Source organism: Ambystoma mexicanum, chromosome 3p, assembly GCF_040938575.1.
Source record: "Ambystoma mexicanum isolate Mex_15411 chromosome 3p, UKY_AmexF1_1, whole genome shotgun sequence".
NCBI lineage: Eukaryota > Metazoa > Chordata > Amphibia > Caudata > Ambystomatidae > Ambystoma > Ambystoma mexicanum.
In genome coordinates this window covers 15067598-15082829 of record NC_090925.1, presented here as the reverse complement: position 1 = coordinate 15082829, position 15232 = coordinate 15067598, and the positions used below count along the sequence as shown (strand labels likewise).

The following is a 15232-nucleotide window of genomic DNA, read 5'->3' as shown; positions in this document are numbered from 1 at the left end:
TAGAATTTGCTTGGCAGCCCTGCCGACCCAGGTGCTTTACAGGTGGGAAAATGATGGACTACCAGCTTGAGTTCTTCTATTGTAAGAGGGGCGTCTAGGTCGGCACGTTCTGCATCATCTAGGGTGGGGAGGTCTATGTCCTCCAGTGTCTCCTTGATTGCATGGTCTCTCGGGCCACCTGGGTCCTCGTAGAGGTGTTTGTAATATTTCAAGAACTCTATGTTCACCTCCTCCTGGGTATTCCAGGTCTGCCCTCCATCCCCTTCAATTTCCCTGATCACCGATCGCGGCTTCTCGCTCTTGTATAGCCAGGCCAGCAGCCTGACCGGCTTATCTCCTCCCGCATGCTGTCTTTCCACGTATTTCTTGTAGCTTATATTGCATAGCCTGTCCCAGCATTCCCCGCTAGCTTGTTGTAGCTGCCTCATCTTATCTCTGTCCTCATTAGAGGTGCCCCCTCTGCGTGCCATCTCCTCCAGCTCTTCTTCAATTCCCCTCAACTCCTGCTCTAAACCCCCCCTGGAGTCCCCTGGATTTCGATATGGAGACCCCCCGCATGACCACCTTAAACGCCTCCCACACGGTTCCCATGGAGCTAACGCTGCCAGTATTGATCTCAAAATATTCGGTGATAGCCTCTCTTAAGTCCTCCCGGATTCCTGGGTCCTGCAGGGCCTCGGCCCTGAGTCTCCAGGTGGGGATCTGCGCCTTTGGGGGCTGGTGTGGCCACTCCAGGACCAGGAGGGAGTGGTCTGAGAGCACCCTGGCTTTGTATTCCGCACCTTCAATCTCTTCTGCCAGCCCCGTGGAGGTGAACACGTAGTCCAACCTCGTGTGAAGGTCATGCGGTGTTGTATAGTGCGAGTATTGCCTGTCTGGAGGCTGCTGCACCCTGTAGACGTCAGTTAAGTCAGTCTCTCAGGAAGGCCTGTAGCACCCGCGCTGCTGGGGTGTGTTTATCTATTTTGCCATCCGATCTGTCCACCCTAGGGTTAAGTACACAGTTGAAGTCTCCGCCCCATAGGATCCCGCCACCCAGCAGGGGACTAATTTTGCTATACAGCGTCCTATAGTAGGCCGCAGTATCCTGGTTAGGGGCGTACAGGTTCACAATGCACACTTCCCGGTTCTCTAGCATCCCTTTAATAACAAGCAGTCTGCCGTCCGGGTCCGCCACAGCCTGGAGCAGCTGAAATGGTACATGCGGTGCCACCCAAGTGATAACCCCTCTAGCGTATGCTGAGTACGTGACTCGCCCATGCACCCCTTCCATTTCTTCTTGACCACCTCTAGTTTCTCCCTAGTGAGGTGGGTCTCCTGTAACAACGCTATATCAATCCTCATCCTTTTCAGATACATCATCACCCTGTTTCGTTTCAAATAGCTGTTTAGGCCCCTGACGTTCCAGGTGACCACTCTAAGGCACCCTGACGCCATAACTGCAGTGTCCCACCTTCCTCCTCCACCTATTAGCCCGCCTATGAAGATACACGTTTTGGCTCGTTACCCCGTCCCTCCCATCCAGCGCCCCCCCACTTCCCAATTCCCCAACTTCAAACCACTGCACACCCCCAAAAGCCCCCCCCCCCTCACCCTCCTGCCCCGGCCCCAGCGCCAACAAATGCCCAGCTCCAACCCTGGATCTAAGGCCCCCCACGTTTGGCTCTGCCCTAGAATCCCAGGCCCAGAGCCCAGTAGGGTGTCACCGGACTACTAGTGACCTAACTAAGCTACTCGGTGGGGGTTATGAGGTCAGGTTCCGTGTAGCTCCCCTATTGATATTAGAAGTTTCCAGCGTCCCCGGATCATATTTATAACTGTGGCTCCAGCCATGTACACGCGCCAGTTATATGCAATGCTATATTCAAGTCCCAATGTCATTTGCTATAGCGCCCAGGAAGCTCCAAACACATGCTACTTATCTTCACAATCGTTTTCCTGGATCTCCAATTCCTGGGGGCAGCTCTGCGTGTGCAGCCATCCCATGGCGTCCTCAGGAGTGTGAAAAAACAAGGTTCTTCCCTTGTGGAATACCTTCAATTTAGATGGATAGAGCAGCATGTACTTGTGGCCGGCTTCCCGCAATCTCCTTTTCACCGACCCAAAGTTCATACGGCTATGCTGTACCTGCAAGCTATAATCCGGGTATGCCGTTATGAGCGCAGCCCCCCCTCTGTATCGTGCCTCCCTTCCGAAAGTGCTCAAGGATTTTTTCCCGGTCTCTGTAATTTAAAATCTTAGTGATCACCGGCCTGGGGGATTCCCCAGCGGCGGCTTCCTCATCAGGGCCCTGTGCGCCCTCTCTATGGCGATCCCCTCGGATAGAGATCCCCCCCCCAGGTATCTCCTGCAATAGCATGGATTCGATGAATTCGGTGGGGTTAGTTCCTTCAGCCCCTTCCGGCAATCCGACAGTGCAAATGTTGTTTCTTCTGGCGCGTCCCTCCGCCTCCTCTGCCCTGTTCTCTAGGTTGCCCACACGTTGCGCTAGGGCGTGAAGTTCTGAGTGAGCCGCGCAGGCCGCCGTGTTCGGGGCCACCTCTTTTTCTAGGGCCCCCTCTTTTTCTAGGGCCCCCGTGCTCTCAGCCAGTGACCTTACATCTTGCCGGAGAAGGTTCATGTCCTCCTGCACTGCTCCTACCTTGAGCTCAAGTGCGGCTTTCAGTTCGTCTATTGCTAGGCCCAATTTGGTCTCCAAGGCCACCTTCAGGTCTGCGATTGCCTCTTGTACCTCCTGGTTGCCCATGGGGCCGGGGCCCTCGTTGGAGATCTTTTCTGTCTTCCTGGCCCCTTCTGTGCTTGATGGCGTCCTGGCAAAGTCATCTAGTGTGGGCTGCTTGACCCTTTGTCTGAGGGGTCTATTAGACATCTTGGTGCGTGGGGGGCAAGCGGGCCAAACCCACAGCGTGCAGTCCTCTTTTCAGGCGTAATAAGTTCCCCAAAGTGTCAGGGCCAGGCCTGACCGTATCCTGGGTATCCCGGTAATTTATCTCACTACCAGAGTGGACTGTGTCCTCCCACGCACACCTGTACTTGCACCTTCCTTCACAAGGCCCAGGCTCCTGCCCTGACCTGTCCTCCAGTGCCAATGCGGTCCACCTGGCCCGTGTACTGCCTTCTTGTGAGTCTTTCAGGTGCCCCAAAATCCTCCACATTGGGACCGTGTCATGATGGCCCGTAGATCTGCTTAATTTACGTGCCTACTTATATGGGGGCTCTGGCCACAAGTGGCCACGTCTCGCATGCCTGTCCAAGTAGTGTGCTCCGGTGCTGCCCGGTACCTTGCTTGCAGCTTCGCCGGCCTCAGGGCGCTCCACGCTCGCCACCTGGTCCAGGCTCTCAGGCTTCCTCTCTCCTGCCTGTGTCTGCGCCGCCCTGTCAATAAGTCGTGTCCCGCTGGGGATCTTAACACACCCCAATGTCCAAGTTCGGGTGCGCGCACAGGGTCAGGCGCCTCCTGCTGGGCGCTTCCGCCGTCTGCAGCATCTCGTGGGGGACCCCTCTCCAGGTCCTCTAGCAGTTGCTGGCCCGTTTCCGGGAGTGTCGGGCCGGGCGAGGCCAGTCCTGGCCCCCGTGCGCTCCGCTCACTGTAGAGCCCGCTGCAGCCGCGCAAGGGATGCTCCGGTGCTTCCCACAAGCTGCTGAGTTTCAGTGTAGACCAGCGCCCTATCCTCTTTCCTGTCCCCTCAGGCCCGGGCCCCGCGGGGGTCGCCCCTCTCCTGGGGATCTCGATTCGACAGCAGGACCCCAGGCGCACAACGCCAGCCGGTCTGCTCACCTCGCCCGCACCCAGAAGCGCCCGCAGCAGCTTGGTACGGGGACCCTTGCCCCTGCCGCATCCGCTGAGGACAACGGAGTCTGCGTCTCAGCCCTGCCGGCCTGCCCACTGGCTGGGTCCGCTAGCAAGCATCCAGGCTAGGCATCATTCGTAGCATGCTACAGTGCCGGGCATTAGCCCGCTGCTCCAGCGAGCGCTCCTGGTACGGCGTTCTGGTCAGTTTGACACTTTGTTTTGATCTGCCATCTTGCCCGCATCCAAGCTTTGGGCACCCCGCTCTTTTTCGGCCGAAGCTTCCCGCACCGTCATCTAATCAGGCCCCTCCAGCACTGGGAACGTGCCTCAGATATTCATGCACATATGGCTGTGTTGTCGGCGTACAATGTCCGCTAGAAACTTCAATTTCTGTAAAGATCAATGTCGGATCACGGGAGCTCTTCACAGACGCATCGTCCTACGCGGCCATTTAGCCACGCCCCCTGTCATTACATTGTTAATAGCAGCACAAACAGAGAAGCTTTGCATCCAATGGAAGCCCCACATTCATGAGAATGTAAACTGCAAAGCTGACGATTTTGTCAGGGCACAGTGCTTCCAATGACATATGCCCCTCACTAAGGGAACCCAGAGCGAGCACCTACATATGGCGAAGGTTGCACGCGCCCTCCACGTGCCCGGCAAAATTGCTAACTGTGCACTTTTTGAAGTGAAGATTAAAAAGATCACAATTATAACCTGTAATTGCATTTTATTGAACCTCAAGAAATCTCGAGAAGAAAATCCAGCAGGGCAGTCTTTGTGGAATAGGATGAGCGGTCATTATCATTAAATGATAAGCGCCCCGTACGGTTTCTCTGCTTCTCTGGGAGGAATCCAGCCTTTGCAGCTACAGTGCAGGAGGAACAATTACTAAAACTGCAGTGTGTTCTCTCTGCCTCTGCCCTTGATATCATCCCTTCCCGGGTCACTTGGATCCTTTCTGCAGGGCATCGGTGTGTAACCCAGTGTGTAACCCGCAGTAGGGGGCCAGTCCCGCACCAGTTCACCCCTGTGTTTATAGCTGTGGAGGCCCTTTGCCTACCACCATTAGCATGGTCTGAAGGAGGTTAAATGCCAAAGGCGCTCCATCTAACCCGTGCAAATGACTGAGGGAGCGCCAAGCCCCGGGGTGTGAGGCAGTGTGCAACACCTCTCTGCCAGGTGACGCATCACAATGAAGGCTCCATTTGAAGTGTGTTACAACGCAAGTTGAGGGGTTGCAATGATGAGCCAGGAGACCAAGTTGGGTTAAGAGACTTTAGTGGGTTTGTGGTACATAAGTCACAGGTAATAAGTTACAGGCAGGATAAGTACATAAGGGAGGGAAGCATCCACCGGTCCCCCCTCTGTTCAGCTCATTTTCCAACTGAACAGGGAGAACCTTGGCACTCACACCAAAACATTCTATATGGAACACTATAATACAAGCATTCCAGGCACAGGCTCACATATACTTAGGAAACAGCTAATGAACCAGGATAGGTAAGACATAACAAAGTGCTGTGGGCCCACCTCAGGATTTCCTGTCTCACTTAATGGCCGGAGCCAAGGCTTGCATTCTCTTGCACTCAGTCTGCATCTGCCTTAACAGCATTGTGGTAGGGCCCAAGTAACGCCAAGAAACTGGATTTCACGAGGGAGCAGCACAGCTGCACAGAGGCTTTCACGCGGTATTATGTATTTATGTTAAGCCTTGCGCAGAGTCACTACCTGCACAAGCTTCAGGACTCAACCAGCCACATATCTTGTAGAAAAATGCACCCAGTTAACCTGTGATAAAAGGAGGAAAGGGGCACACAAAGGACAGGGTATTTGTGTGGTAGTGGGACTAGTGTCAAAAGAAAAGAAAACGCATTTCAAAGAAAACTAGTGAATGCAAGTTTAAGCAGTATTTTTGAGTTTGGAATTATTTTTATACATGGAACTGAAAGATGCACATTTGAAAAACAATAGTCTGCTCAGCATTGGAAAGCCTGCTTTACCAGTGATGGCCCCCACCACAGTGCTAGGAATTGGTGGACACTACATAGGTTTCAGGTAATACATAAGCAATGACAGTTTATGCTTTCTGCCATAGGTGGGAAAGAGCTATTTGGTTTATACTAAATCTACTATTGGGTACACCCCCAGTTCTATCGGACTCTTCTTCGATTCCTCCACTAGAGTGGTGAGTTCCTGTGGAAAGATGTCTCTTTGGGATATTATCAGCTCCCTCTTATTCCCGGGAGTCCTAGGAGTCTTCCAGTGGGGAATAGACTAAGGAATTCTAGTTCTACTCCCACCTTCCAGATCTTTTGTTTATGACTACATGTCATAGATAGCCTCAAACATTTTAGGGTTCGAAATGGAGGGGAGCTGGGGGCTATTTAGCTCCTGCTTATAGCATAGAAGAGCCTGGTTAGCCTGAAACCAACAGCTACCAGGAGCTACTTTTGGCTCCCCAGGTTAACTGGTGCCGAATTAACATAACCATGGGCCTCATTACGAGTCCGGCGGTAACCGTGCCTGAAATTCCGGCACGTTACTGCAGGACTCGTATTACCATTCCGCCTCTGTGATTCCCGGACTAACCGGGGCATTACAACCCCGGTGACCCGGGAATTCTGCAGGCGGAATTCAGTAAATCCCGATTCCCATTGAGTCCCATAGGACTCGGTGGGAATTGGGAAGTGGAAACACCGGCACCATCTCGTCAGACCTGGCGGGAATGACACCTCCCGCCTGCAGAACTCAAGATCACCCGGTCCGGAAACAACGATGGCGGTGGGTTTACCGCCACCATTATTTCCAGACTGGGTGACTCGTAATGAGGCCCTATGTGAATTTAATTCTGTGCGTTTCGGACAATCTATGAATAAACATTAGAACACATCTATATGACATTTAAAGCATAAGCAGTCATAAATAATTGATAAAATTATATGTTTGTATTTTATGTGGAAGTTAGATTTGCGTAGCGCTGAGCACTAGCTCCTTATTCCCCAGTGGTAGCTCCTGGTGACCCGTAACTGCTGGTTACCCAAGAGCTACTTGTAGCTCCTGCTTATCCAGTCCCAATTTCGAGCCCTCCATACCACCTGTCATCATGCATTAGATGTTTTTAGAGGGCATGTTGATCGTTATTCTGCAAAGCAGTGACCAGATAGAGCATCAGGGCGAAGGGCGTAGAGAGGGCCAGGTAAGAAGTGGAGGGTTGGTGTTGGGGTTAGAACCAGGAGCACACGATTAGACATTGTACAAAGGGATATCTTTTGCTAGGTTCTGATGCGTGCAAGCATAATTTCTTGCAAATGGATATTTGAAAATACAGATATGGAAATATAAAAAGAAAAAGAAGGTACACCAGGGATATAATTAGAGATGTGTTACCTGGATCTGAAAGTAGTTCTACAAGTCATTGTGTTTAGACATTATACCCATCACTTTAAAATCTTGATTTAAACCTGTTTGATTTCTACAATAGGTCCTCTCGTTGCCAGGACTGTATTCTCATTGACAGCTAAACAGAAGGATGAAGAACGCGCTGCAGGTAAACATGAGTCAGAGGCGAGACTCACGAGCCACCATTCCACAGGTGAGTGCTAGAAAGGGATCTGCTTGATTGCAAACGCAGACGTGCTCCATGTTCTTTACCAACATCATCTGCACAAATGATTGCATTTCCAACTCTAGCCTCAATAGTCAGAAAAGTGGGAAAGAGGACAATGGGGGCCACAGACCGTAAGGAGGGAGTGATGACGCATGGGTGCATGTCAGTCCTGTTAGGTGGACCATAGAATGTATGGTGTAGAAAATATGGTCTGTTCTAAAGTGTATGGGAGTAAATGGAATGTGTACAAGTACACCTGTGATATTTGGATGCATCGGGGGCCCGAGATGTACTTGGGCAATCCTGAAAGGTGTGGTGGCTTACTTGCCCGGGCATGCTGTTAACATATGCTGCAGGTCAAGCTCCTGAATAATAGTTGTGGGACTGCCAAACCTGAAGGGAGAGTGACTATTTAGGACTAGGCTGTGTGGGAAGATGACTGTTTGTGGATAACAGATGGAGGGAAGGTGAGGTACACAATGGCTGTCGAATCCCAGCATATGTTGAAAGCCAGGCATTCCCAAATATGAGAAGTTCTCAAGATCACACTGAGAGGTATTCGAGCTTTCCCAATTCCAAATGGAGATGATGAAGTGGTATAATTCAACTACTACACTGCATAGGTCCATTGCTATATGCAAGAAGCGGATAGGAATGATTCTCTACTTCACGGCGTAGGTCGATTGCTATATGCAAGAAGCGGATTGGAATGATTCTCTACTTCACGGCGTAGGTCGATTGCTATATGCAAGAAGCGGATAGGAATGATTCTCTACTTCACTGCATAGGTCAATTGCTATATGCAAGTAGCGGATAGGACTGATTCTCTACCTCACGGCATAGGGCGATTGATATATGCAAGAAGGGGATACGAATGATTCTCTACTTCACTGCATAGGTCAATTGCTGTATGCAAGAAGCGGACAGGAATGATTCTCTACTTCACTGCATAGGGCGATTGCTATATGCAAGTAGCGGACATGCCACATATGAATGAATCTCTACTTCACTGCATAGGTCAATTGCTATATGAAGTAGCGGATAGGACTGATTCTCTACTTCACTGCATAGGTCGATTGCTATATGCAAGTAGCGGATAGGAATGATTCTCTACTTCACTGCATAGGTCGATTGCTATATGCAAGTAGCGGATAGGACTGATTCTCTACTTCACTGCATAGATCGATTGCTATATGCAAGTAGCAAATAGGAATGATTCTCTACTTCACTGCATAGGTCAATTGCTATATGCAAGTAGCGGATAGGAATGATTCTCTACCTCACGGCATAGGGCGATTGATATATGCAAGAAGGGGATATGAAAGATTCTCTACTTCACTGCATAGATCGATTGCTATATGCAAGTAGCGGATAGGAATGATTCTCTACCTCACGGCATAGGGCGATTGATATATGCAAGACGGGGATACGAATGATTCTCTACTTCACTGAATAGGTTGATTGCTATATGCAAGAAGCGGACAGGAATGATTCTCTACTTCACTACTTAGGTCGATTACTATATGCAAGAAGCGGATAGGAATGATTCTCTACTTCACTGCATAGGTCAATTGCTATATGCAAGAAGCGGATAGGAATGATTCTCTACTTGACTGCATAGGTCAATTGCTATATGCAAGAAGCGGATAGGAATGATTCTCTACTTCACTGCATAGGGCGATTGCTATATACAAGTAGCGGATAGGAATGATTCTCTACTTCACTGCATAGGGCGATTGCTACATGCAAGTAGCGGATAGGAATGATTCTCTACTTAACTGCATTGGTCGATTGCTATATGCAAGTAGCTGCATAGATCGATTGCTATATGCAAGTAGCGGATAGGACTGATTCTCTACCTCACGGCATTGGGTCGATTGCTATATGCAAGAAACGGACAGGAATGATTCTCTACTTCACTGCTTAGGTCGATTACTATATGCCAGTAGCGGATAGAAATGATTCTCTACTTCACTGCATAGGGCGATTGCTATATGCAAGTAGCGGACATGCCACATATGAATGATTCTCTACTTAACTGCATAGGGCGATTGCTATATGCAAGAAGCGGATAGGACTGATTCTGTACTTCACGGAATAGGTCGATTGCTATGTGCAAGAAGCGGATAGGACTGATTCTCTACTTCACTGCATAGGTCGATTGCTATATGCAAGTAGCGGATAGGAATGATTCTCTACTTCACTGCATAGGTCGATTGCTATATGCAAGAAGCGGATAGGAATGATTCTCTACTTGACTGCATAGGTCAATTGCTATATGCAAGTAGCGGATAGGAATGATTTTCTACTTCACTGCATAGGTCGATTGCTGTATGCAAGAAGTGAATAGGAATGATTCTCTACTTCACTGCTTAGGTCAATTGCTATATGCAAGTAGCGGATAGGAATGATTCTCTACCTCACGGCATAGGGCGATTGATATATGCAAGAAGGGGATATGAAAGATTCTGTACTTCACTGCATAGATCGATTGCTATATGCAAGTAGCGGATAGGAATTATTCTCTACCTCAGGGCATAGGGCAATTGATATATGCAAGAAGGGGATATGAATGATTCTCTACTTCACTGCATAGATCGATTGCTATATGCAAGTAGCGAATAGGAATGATTCTCTACTTCACGGCGTAGTTCGATTGCTATATGCAAGAAGCGGATAGGAATGATTCTCTACTTCACTGCATAGGTCAATTGCTATATGCAAGTAGCGGATAGGAATGATTCTCTACCTCACGGCATAGGGCGATTGATATATGCAAGAAGGGGATACGAATGATTCTCTACTTCACTGAATAGGTCGATTGCTATATGCAAGAAGCGGACAGGAATGATTCTCTACTTCACTGCTTAGGTCGATTACTATATGCAAGAAGCGGATAGAAATGATTCTCTACTTCACTGCATAGGGCGATTGCTATATGCAAGTAGCGGACATGCCACATATGAATGATTCTCTACTTCACTGCATAGGGCGATTGCTATATGCAAGAAGCGGATAGGACTGATTCTGTACTTCACGGAATAGGTCGATTCCTATATGCAAGAAGCGGATAGGACTGATTCTCTACTTCACTGCATAGGTCAATTGCTATATGCAAGAAGCGGATAGGAATGATTCTCTACTTCACTGCATAGGTCAATTGCTATATGCAAGTAGCGGATAGGAATGATTCTCTACTTCACTGCATAGGTCGATTGCTATATGCAAGAAGTGGATAGGAATGATTCTCTACTTCACTGCTTAGGTCAATTGCTATATGCAAGTAGCGGATAGGAATGATTCTCTACCTCACGGCATAGGGCGATTGATATATGCAAGAAGGGGATATGAAAGATTCTCTACTTCACTGCATAGATCGATTGCTATATGCAAGTAGCGGATAGGAATTATTCTCTACCTCACGGCACAGGGCGATTGATATATGCAAGAAGGGGATACGAATGATTCTCTACTTCACTGAATAGGTTGATTGCTATATGCAAGAAGCGGACAGGAATGATTCTCTACTTCACTGCTTAGGTCAATTGCTATATGCAAGTAGCGGATAGGAATGATTCTCTACCTCACGGCATATGGCGATTGATATATGCAAGAAGGGGATATGAAAGATTCTCTACTTCACTGCATAGATCGATTGCTATATGCAAGAAGCGGACAGGAATGATTCTCTACTTCACTGCTTAGGTCAATTGCTATATGCAAGTAGCGGATAGGAATGATTCTCTACCTCACGGCATAGGGCGATTGATATATGCAAGAAGGGGATATGAAAGATTCTCTACTTCACTGCATAGATCGATTGCTATATGCAAGTAGCGGATAGGAATTATTCTCTACCTCACGGCACAGGGCGATTGATATATGCAAGAAGGGGATACGAATGATTCTCTACTTCACTGAATAGGTCGATTGCTATATGCAAGAAGCGGACAGGAATGATTCTCTACTTCACTGCATAGGGCGATTGCTATATGCAAGTAGCGGAAATGCCACATATGAATGATTCTCTACTTCACTGCATAGGGCGATTGCTATATGCAAGAAGCGGATAGGACTGATTCTCTACTTCACGGAATAGGTCGATTGCTATATGCAAGAATCGGATAGGACTGATTCTCTACTTCACTGCATAGGTCAATTGCTATATGCAAGAAGCGGATAGGAATGATTCTCTACTTCACTGCATAGGGCGATTGCTATATGCAAGTAGCGGATAGGAATGATTCTCTACTTCACTGCATAGGTCGATTGCTATATGCAAGTAGCGGATAGGAATGATTCTCTACTTCACGGCGTAGGTCGATTGCTATATGCAAGTAGCGGATAGGAATGATTCTCTACTTCACTGTATAGGGCGATTGCTATATGCAAGTAGCGGATAGGAATGATTCTCTACTTCACTGCATAGGTCGATTGCTATATGCAAGTAGCAGATAGGAATGATTCTCTACTTCACTGCATAGGTCGATTGCTATATGCAAGTAGCGGATAGGAATGATTCTCTACTTCACTGCATAGATCGATTGCTATATGCAAGTAGCGGATAGGACTGATTCTCTACCTCACGCCATTGGGACGATTGATATATGCAAGAAGGGGATACGAATGATTCTCTACTTCACTGCTTAGGTCGATTACTATATGCAAGTAGCGGATAGAAATTATTCTCTACTTCACTGCATAGGGCGATTGCTATATGCAAGTAGCGGACATGCCACATATGCATGATTCTCTACTTCACTGCATAGGGCGATTGCTATATGCAAGAAGCGGATAGGACTGATTCTGTACTTCACGGAATAGGTCGATTGCTATATGCAAGAAGCGGATAGGACTGATTCTCTACTTCACTGCATAGGTCAATTGCTATATGCAAGAAGCGGATAGGAATGATTCTCTACCTCACGGCACAGGGCGATTGATGTATGCAAGAAGGGGATACGAATGATTCTCTACTTCACTGAATAGGTCGATTGCTATATGCAAGAAGCGGACAGGAATGATTCTCTACTTCACTGCTTAGGTCGATTACTATATGCAAGAAGCGGATAGGAATGATTCTCGACTTCACTGCATAGGGCGATTGCTATATGCAAGTAGCGGACATGCCACATATGAATGATTCTCTACTTCACTGCATAGGGCGATTGCTATATGCAAGAAGCGGATAGGACTGATTCTCTACTTCACGGAATAGGTCGATTGCTATATGCAAGAATCGGATAGGACTGATTCTCTACTTCACTGCATAGGTCAATTGCTATATGCAAGAAGCGGATAGGAATGATTCTCTACTTGACTGCATAGGGCGATTGCTATATGCAAGTAGCGGATAGGAATGATTCTCTACCTCACGGCATAGGGCGATTGATATATGCAAGAAGGGGATACGAATGATTCTCTACTTTACTGCATAGGTCGATTGCTATATGCAAGTAGCGGATAGGACTGATTCTCTACTTCACTGCATAGGGCGATTGCTATATGCAAGAAGCGGATAGGACTGATTCTCCACTTCACGGAATAGGTCGATTGCTATATGCAAGAAGGGGATACGAATGATTCTCTACTTCACTGAATAGGTCGATTGCTATATGCAAGAAGCGGACAGGAATGATTCTCTACTTCACTGCTTAGGTCGATTACTATATGCAAGAAGCGGATAGGAATGATTCTCTACTTCACTGCATAGGGCGAGAGCTATATGCAAGTAGCGGACATGCCACATATGAATGATTCTCTACTTCACTGCATAGATCGATTGCTATATGCAAGTAGCGAATAGGAATGATTCTCTACTTCACTGCATAGGTCGATTGCTATATGCAAGAAGTGGATAGGAATGATTCTCTACTTCACGGCATAGATCGATTGCTATATGCAAGTAGCGGATAAGAATGATTCTCTACTTCACTGCATAGGGCGATTGCTATATGCAAGTAGCGGATAGGACTGATGCTCTACTTCACGGAATAGGTTGATTGCTATATGCAAGAAGCGGATAGGACTGATTCTCTACTTCACTGCATAGGTCAATTGCTATATGCAAGAAGCGGATAGGAATGATTCTCTACTTCACTGCATAGGTCGATTGCTATATGCAAGAAGCGGATAGGAATGATTTTCTACTTCACTGCATAGGTCGATTGCTGTATGCAAGAAGCGGATAGGAATGATTCTCTACTTCACTGCATAGGTCGATTGCTATATGCAAGTAGCGGATAGGAATGATCCTCTACTTCACTGCATAGGTCGATTGCTATATGCAAGTAGCGGATAGGAATGATTCTCTACTTCACTGCATAGGTCGATTGCTATATGCAAGTAGCGCATAGGACTGATTCTCTACTTCACTGCATAGGGTGATTGCTATATGCAAGTAGCGGACATGCCACATATGAATGATTCTCTACTTCACTGCATAGGTCGATTGCTATATGCAAGTAGCGGACAGGAATGATTCTCTACTTCACTGCATAGGTCGATTGCTATATGCAAGTAGCGGATAGGACTGATTCTCTACTTCACTGCATAGGGCGATTGCTATATGCAAGAAGCGGATAGGACTGATTCTCCACTTCACGGAATAGGTCGATTGCTATATGCAAGAAGCAGATAGGAATGATTCTCTACCTCACGGCATTGGGACGATTGATATATGCAAGAAGGGGATACGAATGATTCTCTACTTCACTGCATAGGGAGATTGCTATATGCAAGTAGCGGACATGCCACATATGAATGATTCTCTACTTCGCTGCATAGGGCGATTGCTATATGCAAGTAGCGGATAGGACTGATTCTCTACTTCACTGCATAGGTCGATTGCTATATGCAAGAAGCGGATAGGAATGATTCTCTTCTTCACTGCATAGGTCAATTGCTATATGCAAGTAACGGATAAGAATGATTCTCTACTTCACTGCATAGGGCGATTGCTATATGCAAGTAGCGGACATGCCACATATGAATGATTCTCTACTTCACTGCATAGGGCGATTGCTATATGCAAGAAGCGGATAGGACTGATTCTGTACTTCACGGAATAGGTCGATTGCTATGTGCAAGAAGCGTATAGGAATGATTCTCTACTTCACTGCATAGATTGATTGCTATATGCAAGTAGCGGACATGCCACATATGAATGATTCTCTACTTCACTGCATAGGTCAATTGCTATATGCAAGAAGCGGATAGGAATGATTCTCTACTTCACTGCATAGGTCGATTGCTATATGCAAGAAGCGTATAGGAATGATTCTCTACTTCACTGCATAGGTCGATTGCTATATGCAAGTAGCGGATAGGAATGATTCTCTACTTCACTGCATAGGGCGATTGCTATATGCAAGTAGCGGATAGGAATGATTCTCTACTTCACTGCATAGGGCGATTGCTATATGCAAGAAGTGGATAGGACTGATTCTCTACTTCACTGCATAGATTGATTGCTATATGCAAGTAGCGGACATGCCACATATGAATGATTCTCTACTTCACTGCATAGGTCAATTGCTATATGCAAGTAGCGGATAGGAATGATTCTCTACTTCACTGCATAGGGCGATTGCTATATGCAAGTAGCGGATAGGAATGATTCTCTACTTCACTGCATAGGGCGATTGCTATATGCAAGAAGTGGATAGGACTGATTCTCTACTTCACTGCATAGATTGATTGCTATATGCAAGTAGCGGACATGCCACATATGAATGATTCTCTACTTCACTGCATAGGTCAATTGCTATATGCAAGTAGCGGATAGGAATGATTCTCTACTTCACTGCATAGGGCGATTGCTATAT

General features: G+C 47.3%; 1 protein-coding gene across 6 annotated transcripts in view; it reads left to right on the top strand.

The window, feature by feature from the left end:
- Nucleotides 1–15232, top strand: part of LOC138580076 (zinc finger protein 211-like) — a 219404-nt gene that overhangs the window by 51914 nt on the left and 152258 nt on the right. For all 6 annotated transcript variants that reach the window (XM_069650334.1, XM_069650336.1, XM_069650333.1 and 3 more), the window contains exon 3: nucleotides 7281–7391. In XM_069650334.1, coding sequence (XP_069506435.1) covers nucleotides 7281–7391 — 111 coding nt within the window. The remainder of the gene's footprint in view (nucleotides 1–7280; nucleotides 7392–15232) is intronic.